Genomic DNA, 12,301 nt, shown 5'->3' with positions numbered 1-12,301 from the left:
ATAGAGTGTGTCTCATTAATAATAAATTAATCAATGTTATTTTCTCCCGTTTAGGTATTTGTGGGATTCTGCAACATCCCAAGCAGACCTATACAAGCACCCAAACCATCCTCCACAATCTGGAATATTGCATGCAAGTCTGACTTTTTTGGGGGGGGGATAAATACAGACACTGAAGGTTTTGGCTCTGTCATGGTGTTTTGGAGATTGATTTAGGGCCATCAGGATAAACAGTTTTTCTTGTGCCTGCACGGACATTTGGCAGCATCACCGTTGTTGTTGGTGAGAAAGTCTCAATAGGCCTATGGTAATTCCAGAATGCCCATATCCCAAGACAATGCCCTCAGCATCCTTTCACTTCTCAAGGAGTGGCTTAAAGCTCATGCTGAAAGGTCACACCAGGAGAACAACTTTAAACTGCAAACTGGAATCTGCGTCAGCAAGGTATTTCGCCTTCTTCTGCATGTTTCCAGTTTATTGTTAGTATGCATTTTCCTACACTCTCCTGCTTGTGAAAATCAGTATTTCTTATACAAAAATTAGGGGTGCAACGGTGGATCGGCCGGCTGATTGATCGGCCCCGATCGCCTTAATTTTGGGGCATAGGCGATCGGCTGATCCCATAAAAATAAACCGCTCTTTTCCACCGATCTCATCTCTCTCCTCAGAGGTCTATTTTTTTTTAATGTGTTTATGTATTTACAATTAATCGATATATAAGTGCTTTTAGATGAGCTGGATAAAAAGTAGTTAATGATGAATGAAGTTGATTCGTTCATATCTGTTATCTGAAATAATGACACATTTGTGGTTGGAGGCGCACACATTGAACCGTGTTAAAAATTTAACATGCACAATAGTTCCTCTACAATGCAATAGATATGCCTAAGTTTGGACGCTATATTCCATTGCGACAAAGTGACCGATCTTTGCGCACACAGCCCATTGGCGTTAGCTTGTTCCGTTCCCTGTTCAGTGGGATGTCAATGTCCGGTGGAGTTCTTCAGAGTACACTGCTGGAATTACCTTTTTTTTTAAAATGTATTTATTTATTTATTTTACATTTTTAGCCTCATCGTAGCACTGCAAATTTGAAGGTAAGTTGGCAAATATTGGTTGCTAGTTTACTCTTATTCTTGGTGTGGTTGTGCTTACACAAGCATATATAACAGATATACAGTACAGTTGTGCTCATAAGTTTGCATACCTAAAGGGTATGCAAACTTATGATGTTTCGGTTTTGGAGGGGTTGGATTTTGTTTATTATTGGTATGTTTTGTTGTTTTTGTCTGTGGTTGGTGTTTGTCATGTGTTCCTGATTTCTCCCCATATTTCGTTATGTCTGATCATGTCCACCTGTGTTTCTTCCCTTCCCAGTGTGTCTGACCAATCGGTGCCCTCAGCCTATTGTGTTTCCCAGGTGTGTCTCATTAGTGTTGGTGTATTTAGTCTGTTGTGTTTGTCCAGTCTGGGTCGGTCCATTGTCGTTTCCAAGTTTTGCTCATGTCTTGCTAGTTCCTCGTCATGCCACTTGAGTTTGCTTTGCTTTAGGACTGTGTTGTTTTTTTGTCGGTACGTTGTGCACCACCTTGTTTTTGTTTAATTAATAAAACCCTTTTGTTTTGGACTTTACTTCGGCCCCCACACACACACTTGGGTCCAAAACCACAGCCAACCGTGACAGGAACGTAATATGCTTGTGAACCAAGTCAATATGTGTGTTTCGTCAACATGCGCATTTGCTCGTAATCCTGTCGTATTTCATCGTAATTCGTCATAAGATGTGTTGGCCAAGTTCTTTCCGAGGTCACATTTATAAATTCACTCTGACGCCCATACACTACGGTTAGAGTGTGCTTGTGTTCAGGTGGAGCGTGCTCTGTTTGGAGCAGCACACCCACTGCAATCTTCTTTTCGTTTCGGCTTTTCCCTTCAGGGGTCGCCACAGTGAATCAGTTGCCTCCATTTAACCCTGTCCTCTGCATCCACTGCTCTCACACAAACTACCTTCATGTCCTCTTTAATTACATCCATATAACCTCCAGTTTGGTCTTCCTCTAGACCTCCTGCCTGGAATTTGGAAACTCAGCATCCTTCTGCTAATATACTCACTATCTCTCCTCTGGACATGTCCAAACCATCTCAGTCTGGCCTCTCTGATTTTATCTCTAAAGCCTCTAACATGTGCTGTCCCTCTGATGTACTCATTTCTGATTCTATCAATCCTGGTCACTCCCAAAGAGAACCTCAGCATCTTCATCTCTGCCACCTCCAGCTCTGCCTTTTGTCTTTTCCTCAGTGGCACTGTCATCCTCATTCTTTAACTATTCAAAGTACTCTTTCCATCTTCCCATCACACTACTGGCATCTGTCAACACACTTCCATCCCTATCCTATATTACCCTATCCTGTTGCACGTCCTTCCCATCTCTGTCTCTTTGCCTTGCCAACCTGTATAGATCAGTCTCTCCCTCCTTACTGTCCAACCTAGCATACACATAACTAGCAAGTCATGGTAAGCCCCTTGTTTGGCCTTTGCCACTTCTACTTTCACCTTATGCTGCATTTCCCTGTACTCTACTTTCTTCAGTCCTCTGTGTCCCACTTCTTCTTAGCTAACTCTTTTCACTGGATCCACTTCTGCACCTCCTCATTCCACCACCAAGTCTCCTTGTCTCCTTTCCTTCCAGATGACACACCAAGGACTGTCCTACCTGTCTCCCTGATCATATTTGCTGTAGTTGTCCAGTCATCTGGAAGCACCTCCTGACCATCCAGAGCCCGTCTCAACTCCTTCCTGAAAGTCATACAACACTCTTAATTTTTCATCTTCCACCATTTCGTCCTCTGCTCTGCCTTTGCCGTCTTTGTCTTCCTCACTGCCAGAGTCATCCTCCACACTACCATCCTATGCTGTCTGCTTACACTCTCACCTACCACTACTTTGCAGTCGCTGCTCTCCCAGATTACACCGTCTACTCAAGATGTAGTCTACCTGTGTACTCCTACCTCCACTCTTGTAGGTCACCCTATGTTCTTGCCTCTTCTGGAAGAAAGTATTCACAACAGCCATTTCCATTCTTTTTGCAAAGTCAACCACCATCTGTCCTTCTGTGTTCCTCTCCTGGATACCAAACTTGCCCATCACCTCTGTTTCCTGCACCAACATGTCTATTGAAGTATGCACCAATGAAAACTCACAGTTCACATTCTACCTGTGGCGCATACCCACTAACATTGACCATCACGCCTTCGATTCCTAGCTTCAGGCTCATCACTCTATCTGACACTCTTTTTACCTCTAGGATGTTCCTTCACGTTAACTCCTACTCCATTTCTCTTCCTATCTACACTATGATATAATAACTTGAACCCTGCTCCTAAACTTCGAGCTTTGCTCCCTTTCCACCTGGTCTCCTGAACACACAGTATGTCCACCTTCCTCCTCTGCATTATGTCAACCAGCTCTCTACCTTTTCCTGTCATAGTTCCAACATTCAAAATCCCTACTCTCAGTCCTAGACTCTTGGTGTTCCTCTTCTCTTTCTTCCTACGAACACATCTTCCTTCTCTCCTTCTTCAACCAAAAATAGTCAAATTTCCACCGGCACCCTGTAGGTCAACAGCACCGATGGCGGTCGTTGTTAACTTGGGCTTCGACCGATCCGGTATGGATGTCATATATTTGATTTGCATGTTTGATTTGGCCAAAGTTTTACGTCGGATGACATTCCAGACACAACCCTGTGTATTTATCCCGGCTTGGGACCGGCACAAAAAGACACTGGCTTGCGGCTACATTAGCACACCCATTGCAATCATATTTCAAAAATGAAAAACCAAAAGCTATCTTGGAGAGATGTGCTGAACATTTTTTCTAGTTTGTATTTTTCAAGTTTACAAGTGCTCAATGTGCCCATGCAGCACGGGCAGCACGGACAATCAAGCCGATGAAATTCCTCCAAAACGCAATAGGCTATATGAATATTAAAATATCAATTGCAACTGACTCCCTGAAAAAAAAGTTTGAAGCTGATTAAGTGTCAAAACAATGACATACCATGTACACTGTCATATTGGATATTTTATTCCAGTCCACGTCATCGCTCATGTGCATGCATGCGAAAGCGTTGTTATGCATATGAATGTGCGGCAACGCTTCTGGGTTAATTATTTTTCACAATATTGTGAGTTTCGTTCTAATATTTTTAGACCGTGATTATACATAAAGAAACAATTTTTTTTTGTGTCTACGAGGTGGAGGATCCAACATTACTAATATTAGCACATGTCTACAATGTAGTATGTACCCACAAATTTTGTGACAATAAGTCACGGTTTTCATTAATTTGCCACCGTAATAGACTTGTTGCCCACACAAACAGGGGTGGGCTGTGTTCGCCATTCACTTCCGTAGAAAAATTAATATATTTTTTTCTGATCTTGAAGGAATAATATGAAACACAACAGACCAGGAGACGAGTCCAATATCAAGTTTCACAGCGATGACGTGGACTGGACAAAAATGTCTAATCTTCTAATAAAAAAAGGAATGAAAAATAATAATTTTGATCTGTTGGGTGGATCAATTTGATTCAAATTTCAGGTTAATTCATGTGTTGTCTGAAATGTTGCAAAAACGTCACAGAAATGTCGCAAAATGACACAGATGACAACCTCATACTTGGCGAATTCAACATTCGTAACGTTCGACAACGTTCGCAGCTCACCGGGTTCAAATTGGTAAAACAATGTAATTAATTGAGTTTTCTACACTTTTTACAGGCCTGGGACCAGAATGGAGATGAAGTGTGCAGTTGCAGTAGTCTTGATGTTGAGAACATGTCCGTGTGTCTGGCTGCTATCCAGAAGCTAGTAGAATACATCAACTTCAACTTCATAGAGGATCACTCTGCTTTATCAGCCGACCTGTCATCCTACAACGAAGGATCAGATGTTGAGGTTCATGCTGTTTCTATGAGGAAAAATGAAAGTTATCCATCTGATTTTGGTCTTAGCTTTGGAAACATCCCAATTTTCGGGGACCCTGACGGAAGAAAAAAGGGAGGACCAAGGAGGAGGAGAGATCAGAGCCCCATCATACATGTGGGCTGCATCTGGGTAACAGAAGTGAGAAAGGGAAGCCCAGCAGCTTGCTGTGGCAAAATCAAACTGAGAGATGAATTGCTATCACTAAATGGGCAGCTAATGGTCGGAGTGGATGTTACCGGAGCCAGGTAAGTCTACTCAAAAAATCATTGTCAGTTAACCAATTTTTGTGTGAAAAGTAAGATAGCAAAGATTACATTTTATTTTAAGATTAAATTTTACATTATAAATACAAGAAAATCATGATAGTATCCCACTAGCATAACCAGGGCTATACCTTGGTTTCATAATTGTCAGTGCGCTATAGCAGAGGTTATTTGTGTGTTTAAATTCATAACCGAATATCATAATTATCTTACAAAATATTTTAATGGTCATACTTGTACTGACTTTTGAACTTCTATTACGCATACACAATATCACGAACAATTGGACACATGGTGGTCGTCCATGACCATGCATTGGGGTTGTTGACATTCTGTTTATGTTGCATTGTTGCACTGTATCAAATCTTGGCTCTGATTCAACAAAAGTAATTTTTAAATACAAAAATCATATAAAATAGATGACATTTATAAACAGTGCTGGGAATAATGACGTTACAGTATAAAAAGTCAACATTGTCGACATTGCATCAACACCCTACAAGATCATTAATTGTATTTTGCTACATTGTGACTTAAGAGTAAGTGTGAAAGCTTTGACATCAACAATTTGATTCTCATAGGGAATAGTTTTTAATATCATTGCCATCATACCACCATGACAAAGAATTAACATGGCTGTGAGGTCATTATTTGCTGTGCGGTCATGTTTTCTTTAGGTGAAATGCATACGTGTACAGTGTACACAAACTTACAGGGGTCACCGGGGCCGCCCTCTGGAGCCAGGCCTGCAGGTGGGGCTCGAAAGCGAGCGTCTGGTGGCCGGGACCAGCCCAAAAATTCAATGTGGTTCCCCCTTCCCATGTGCTCACCACCTGGGGTCGGGCGCACTGTGAGCTGGGCGGCAGCCAAAAGCGGGGGCCTTGGCGGTCCGATCCCCGGCTTACAGAAGCTAGCCTCTATATAATATCACCTCTCTGGTTGTGTGTGTGTTATGTTTATTTTTAACAACAATAAATAACTAAAAATAAATTTAAAATAAGTTGCTGCCTTTTAAAACAAATACAGCAGATTAGACATAGACGGCTCGTAGGCTCTTAAAATAGGGCCTGGGCACTATGTATTAAAATGTACCCTCTTTTTCTTTCATCTTTAAAAAAAAATCATCTTTTAATTTCTTTCCATTTTAATCATACTTACAGCCGATTTGTGGAGTTACCCGCTACACATGTAGGCATTTTGCAGCCTAATGCGTATGCCGAGATAAAAGTCTCGGCCTATGGCCTATTCAGCGTGTGGCCGTGGATGGGGAAGCTCGTGGGAGATCTCCACCCGGCCGCGGCTCGGAGCCCCAGGGTCGGGGAGGCGGCCGTCGGTCGGTCGATGGCGACAGAGCGGTGTGCCGGTGGTTCCCAGCCTGACTGCCGCCTCGGTTTGGCGTCCCCTTTCCCCACATTCACTCAACCTTGTCCAGGCTGGACCATGGCCGGTGCGGGGACGCCCCCTGCTGGTGCCAGCGCGGTCCGGCCCCGTCTGAACCCAACCCACAGTCGCCGGGTACGCAACTCTCCCCGAGCGGCGTTCAAAGCTGAGCCCTTTGTTGTGCGCCTGCTACATAGGCCATGTGAAAACAGAAGAGCTATGAATTATGCCGCATGCCACGGACAGTTGTTAGCGGAAATAACGTTGTTGAACGGCTGTGGTTATTTAATCCTGACGTTTAAAAACCACGGTTAATGGTAAAACCGGTTAATCACTGCACCGCTACTCCACACAGTTTGGGTTCTGGTACCAATCCTCTTGAGAGGGGTTGGATTATCTTCCATTCTTTAGTTGCCCATGGTGAAAGGCGCAGAGCAGGTGTGGGCATACTTATTGCCCCCCGGCTTGGCGCCTATACGTTGGAGTTCATCCCGGTAGAGAGAGGGTAGCCTCCCTCCACCTTCAGGATGGGGGTCTTGTCCTGACTGTTATTTGTGCCTACGCACCAAACAGCAGTTCAAAGTACCCACCCTTTTTGGAGTCTTTGGAGGGTGTGCTGGAGAGCACTCCCCCTGGGGACTCCCTCGTTCTTCTGGGTGACATCAACGTTCACATGGGCAATGACAGTGAGCCCTAAAAGAGCGTGATTAGTAGGGCATAAGGTGGTCGGTGCTTGTCATGGCGGCAATTACTGAACTGCAGTACCCGTTTTGTTCAAAATGTTTATTGAAAAATTGAACATCCATCCAATTTCTACATTTAAAGAAGATGTGGTTGGTACTGCAGTGGCTGGCCAGTCTTGCCGCGGTCTCTCGGCCACTATGCGACAGCCACACGCGGACAGGCAGGGTTTTATTGAACCGGGCGTCTTACTTTCTGGTTAGAAAAATAGCCAGCAAAATAACTCATATTTCATAAGAAATTACTTCTCCATTGTGTCAAAGGTTAGATTTAATCATATATGCCTATACTGAATGGTGGAAAGGCTTAAATTCTGTGAAATGGCTCCTTTCAAATACTGGGGAAATGCCATTAACATCACACCATTGCCATGTTCTGAAATATCTGAATATGTTAAGCTTCAATAATTAGAACAAAGTTGCAAGTTTTATTTTCACATGGAAGTGCTTACATGCAGTAGTATAGCAATGAGGAGTGCTGCCTCAGGGAACTGCAAAATGCCTAATAGAAAAACTTTCTTCGGCCAGAAATCTTTTACTGCCAGGGGGTTAAGATGTGGAATGAGCTACCCACTAACTTGAAAGCATTACAAAATTATAAGCATTTTAAAGTTAAACTGACAAAATGGCTAGTCTAACATCAGGCCTGCATGCATTTATAGAGTGTGCGTGTGTCTGTATGTGGGCCGGTTGGTCAGTGCTGGTACATGTATTTGCATCCCTCTATTTTACAAATGTGTATTTTCTAATGTGATTAGGTTTTTTTTGTGGTTGTGTTTGTCTAAAAGTTAGCATTAGCTACAAATGCTGTGATCTTGTGCATTAGAAATTGTTTTTGTGTGTGCCTATTCAAATAAACATGAAAATGAAAAATAAATAAATAAAATAAGTAACTATAACTATAATAGATTTTAAAGTAACATGCCCAGCATTGTTGAATAATAATAAATAAATCGCACTGTCAACTTTGGTGGAAAGATTCCTATTATATATGTTTTTTATTTTTTTATTACTCCAATGAACTAAAACTGCAGAGAAGTCTGTTGGTAAAACAAATCTGTTGTTTCCCCAGTGACACTGGTGACATGTTATGTACAGTAAAGTCACTCCCATTTACTTGTATTTTAATGTGTATTTCCAGTTACCTGGTTGATCAGTGCTGGAATGGAGGCTATATTTACCTTGTACTGCTACGGCGAGTCAAGCGAAAAGCTCCTCTCCCTCCCTGTTGTGTTGATGGCAGTCTAAGTACGTTCATCAGTAATGACTGCTGCGATGACCTGCCACAGTGCACTTCCACTGACTCCATTGACAGTCCTGTAACGTGCAAACGTACACGTAAATTTGGTGTCATATCACGGTCTCCCTGCAAAAGAGACAACAAAGATGATACTGACTCTGAATTTCAGAGTTATTATAGTGACTTCAGCTCCTCTAGCTTTGTCGAAGGAGGAGTCTGCCCTTCAAAGGAGAAAACGGGACATATCTTCTCTACACATCTGCCTACAGAAGAAAATCAAGACACATTACCTCATTTCAAATTTTCCCACCACAATGCAGCCATTGCTCCGCTGCCTTCAAGGAGTCACAGTCAACTGTTGGAAAGTAAAAAAGAGTCTTTCTGCAGTCAACCTTCTAACCAGGTAATTCAGGCATTCTAATCCCCGTAAGGCATGATTGTGTGTGATTTTCAGTTCCACCTTTTTTCCATTTTATTGCTAATAACACTTTTTGTGATGCTTCCTCTTTTGCCCATATGTTACCTCAGTTGTATTGCTATTGGCAGTCTTGGGGACAAACTGAATACATGTACCGCCGTTACGTAATCAGAGTACAATTTTTTTTAACTATTCCATTACAGTAAAAACATGTAATCAGATTACAGGTACATTGATTAAAAATGGGGATTAATTCGAGGGATTAATATTCCTACGATGAGAGAGAGAGAGAGAGAGAGAGAGAGAGAGAGAGAGAGAGAGAGAGAGAGAGAGAGAGAGAGAGAGAGAGAGAGAGAGAGAGAGAGAGAGAGAGAGAGAGAGAGAGAGAGAGAGAGAGAGAGAGAGAGAGAGAGAGAGGCTAAACTCGTGACGGATAAAAGTTCATTTTGCAGTTACTGTCACCCAGGGTCATCCTCATAGCATTATTAGTGCATGCATGAAATGAGCTACCATGGGAAATTGTCTGTCTGTAGGGCGATTTTCAATAAATCAATTAATTGCACGATAATAAAAAATTTGCCGGGCGCGATCATTTTCAGGCATGTATGTGCGTGTTTGTTTACATACGTCATCAACATTCGCGCTGGTCCGTTGCTTCACTCTATAAGTCACTGGTTAAAGCAGCTTTTTTCCCTTTCTATTCACTCACACACACGCGCACATGGTCTCGGCACGGCACCACTCCGCCACCCGAAGCCCGTAATGAAGAGACACACTCCTCAATGTCAATAAGCATTTATTGACAGAGATGAAGGAGCCCTGCAGAGTTACAAACATAAGATGGCTATAAACTTACATAGAATAGATAGACAACGTTAAGAATGACTACCCAACTAATATTAATATATGAAACATGTAGACTTTCATGAATAACGTCAGCAGCTTGATATAAACTGAATAGCACTGTGGTCCTGTAGGCAACATAACAAAATGGAGAACGGCCTCCGAGAGACTAGTGCTAGAAATCTAATCCCCCAGTCACCCCTTGTGGCCGGACGAAACCGCTACATTCCCCCCAGTTCAGACGCCTATAGACACATAGGTAGAAGGACTCAACCTTGGAGCCAACGGCCACTCTCAGGCACATAGCGCTTGGGTGGCCTCCTCACACGGCATTGACGAGGGGGTAGGGGTGACAAAGGTGGCGACTGAGATGACGAAGTTGCCGTTGGGTCCGCATCGGCCCATGGGGCCTGAGGGAGGCCCATCACCAGGCGCAGGCACAGCCACATCCGAGGCCGAGTTGCAGGCCACATCCGTCGACAGTCAAGGGTCCCCCTGGGACATCATCGGGCCCGTAAGGACCGATTGGGGCTCCTGCACCTGGGCAGAGCGCAGTGGTAACGATCCCGCTGGATACAGTCCAATGTAGGGGGCGGCCGGTGTGAAGGCGCAGAGGAACCGACTGTTGCACAAAGTCAGACCTGTCGACTTTGACGCGATACTGATCGTGGCCCAGCGACTCCACCACCACACCAGACCTGTCCCACTTACAAGGGCTTGGGCCCAGCTGATTCTGGATGAACACCGTCTCGCCAAGCACCAGTGGGTAGAGGGGCCTCGAATGAGCCCTTAGCGATTCAGTGGTACGGGTCAAGCGAGTACGGAGAGCATCCTCCTTGGTCGCCCATGCCTGGCGCCATAGAGGACGGATGTGCGGGTTGGAGAACTTTTCCAGCCGGTTGACAAAAGACAGCAAGTCTGTGAGAGGGTGACCAAAGATAATCTGAGCTGGGGAGAGGTTGCAGTCAGGGTCAGGGGTGTTGCTCAACTGCAACATGGCACGCAGAAAGCGTTCATGGTCGAGGCTGCCAGTAGGGCCGGTATTAGAAACAAGGAGTCGCTTAGCAGTCTTCACAGCGATCTTAGCTCTCCTATTCAACTGTGGGAAACCGACCGAGGACACACAATGACTGACACACCATATACGGAAGAAGTTCTCAGTGTGACTTGCCACAAACTCAGGACCACCATCGCTCGAAAGCTCCTCAGGCACCCCGAAGGTGGCAAAGAAGGCTGAGCCACCTAAATCTGTGCCCGCTGTATAGCTCAGGGCAGTAGTGGCGCCCGTTGTAGTCAAAGAAGTCAGCAAACACAGCCTCGAACGGGGTGGATGGTGGCGACGATGGTAAGGACGGTGTGGCCGCCTGTGAAGGGGCATTGCGGTTGCAGTCAGCACAGCCATGTCTTGTGGCGTGTATCTCCTTGGCCATCCCAGGTCAGTAGACTATAGCACGAGCACGCTGCTCCATCACAGAAACACCCTAGTAAGCAGCATGGAGATGTCGAAAGACTCCACGGATAGAGGGATCACGATGCAGTCGTGATACAGCAGGACACCCTGCGCGTTGATGGATTCGCAGGCTGGGGACAGGCCCCCCAGGGCAGGGTCGCTCGCATCAACCCTACCCCCGGTCTTGATGAGGTATAGGATGCGGGCGAAGCTGCAGTTTCCTGTGCTAGGACGGACCATGATATTGCGGCGAGATCCTGTGCATCTTCACGGATGGCGGCCATTAGTGCTGACTCCACCGCATCAGTCACGCTACACAACCTCAATGATGGCCCATTCACTGATCCAGAGCGAGAAGGATGCCTCGAAGTAGCATCAGCAGTGTGGTTACTCAGGCAGGTGCACAATGTCAAAGCGCCATGGGAATGTGCATTGTTTAAGTTTGAACAGGCGAGAGTTAATTATTTCATCCAGCGACCGATTGCCGAAGATCTTTACCAGAGGCTTATGGTCGGTAACCACGAGGTTGTCACAACCCTGAGTGAAATACTTTGTTTGCTCAAGTCCCCACAGCAAGGGCCTCACTTTGGATGGCAGCAAAGCATTGTTCCGCTGAAGACAGGAAACGAGAACCAGACAGGGTGATTCTCCAACCCCCTGAGCAACAATCAGGTACACCAGAGGCGCAATTGCAATGCTGTTGAAGCAGGAAGTAACCAATACCAAGCCTGGACCAGTCAGTCAATGCTTTTCTCCGCAAATTGGAACTTCTCTGCATTCAACACAATCCCCGACACCGACCGACACATGCGAGAAAGTCAATGGTCCTCCACCAGTGCTGTTTAAGGTCAGAGTCGTTGTGGATAGTGTCGTCCACATAGCGCTCCTTGCGCTCTAAGTCAGAGAGGACAGCATCAAAACAACGGTTGTATCTTCCCCCCAATAAAAGAAAACCTTGTTGTGCGCTCGTGTAAC

At 44.8% G+C, this 12,301-nt stretch overlaps 1 protein-coding gene across 6 annotated transcripts in view; it reads left to right on the top strand.

The window, feature by feature from the left end:
* Nucleotides 1-12,301, top strand: part of pdzd2 (PDZ domain containing 2) — a 111,503-nt gene that overhangs the window by 16,051 nt on the left and 83,151 nt on the right. For 4 of the 6 annotated variants that reach the window (XR_013293507.1, XM_077561872.1, XM_077561870.1 and 1 more), the window contains exons 3-6: nt 55-444; nt 1,071-1,097; nt 4,786-5,237; nt 8,517-9,018. Coding sequence is in view for 4 of the 6 variants with exons in the window: in XM_077561872.1 (XP_077417998.1) it covers nt 319-444; nt 1,071-1,097; nt 4,786-5,237; nt 8,517-9,018 (1,107 nt within the window). In the remaining 2 variants the exon portion in view is untranslated. Of the gene's footprint in view, nt 1-54; nt 445-1,070; nt 1,098-4,785; nt 5,238-8,516; nt 9,019-12,301 lie in introns of those variants that run through there. The other 2 variants (XM_077561871.1, XM_077561873.1) reach the window with 2 other exon arrangements.

Source organism: Vanacampus margaritifer, chromosome 3 (genome assembly GCF_051991255.1).
Source record: "Vanacampus margaritifer isolate UIUO_Vmar chromosome 3, RoL_Vmar_1.0, whole genome shotgun sequence".
Lineage (NCBI taxonomy): Eukaryota > Metazoa > Chordata > Actinopteri > Syngnathiformes > Syngnathidae > Vanacampus > Vanacampus margaritifer.
Note: the sequence above shows the minus strand (reverse complement) of the source record. Positions and strands in the feature narration are given on the sequence as shown.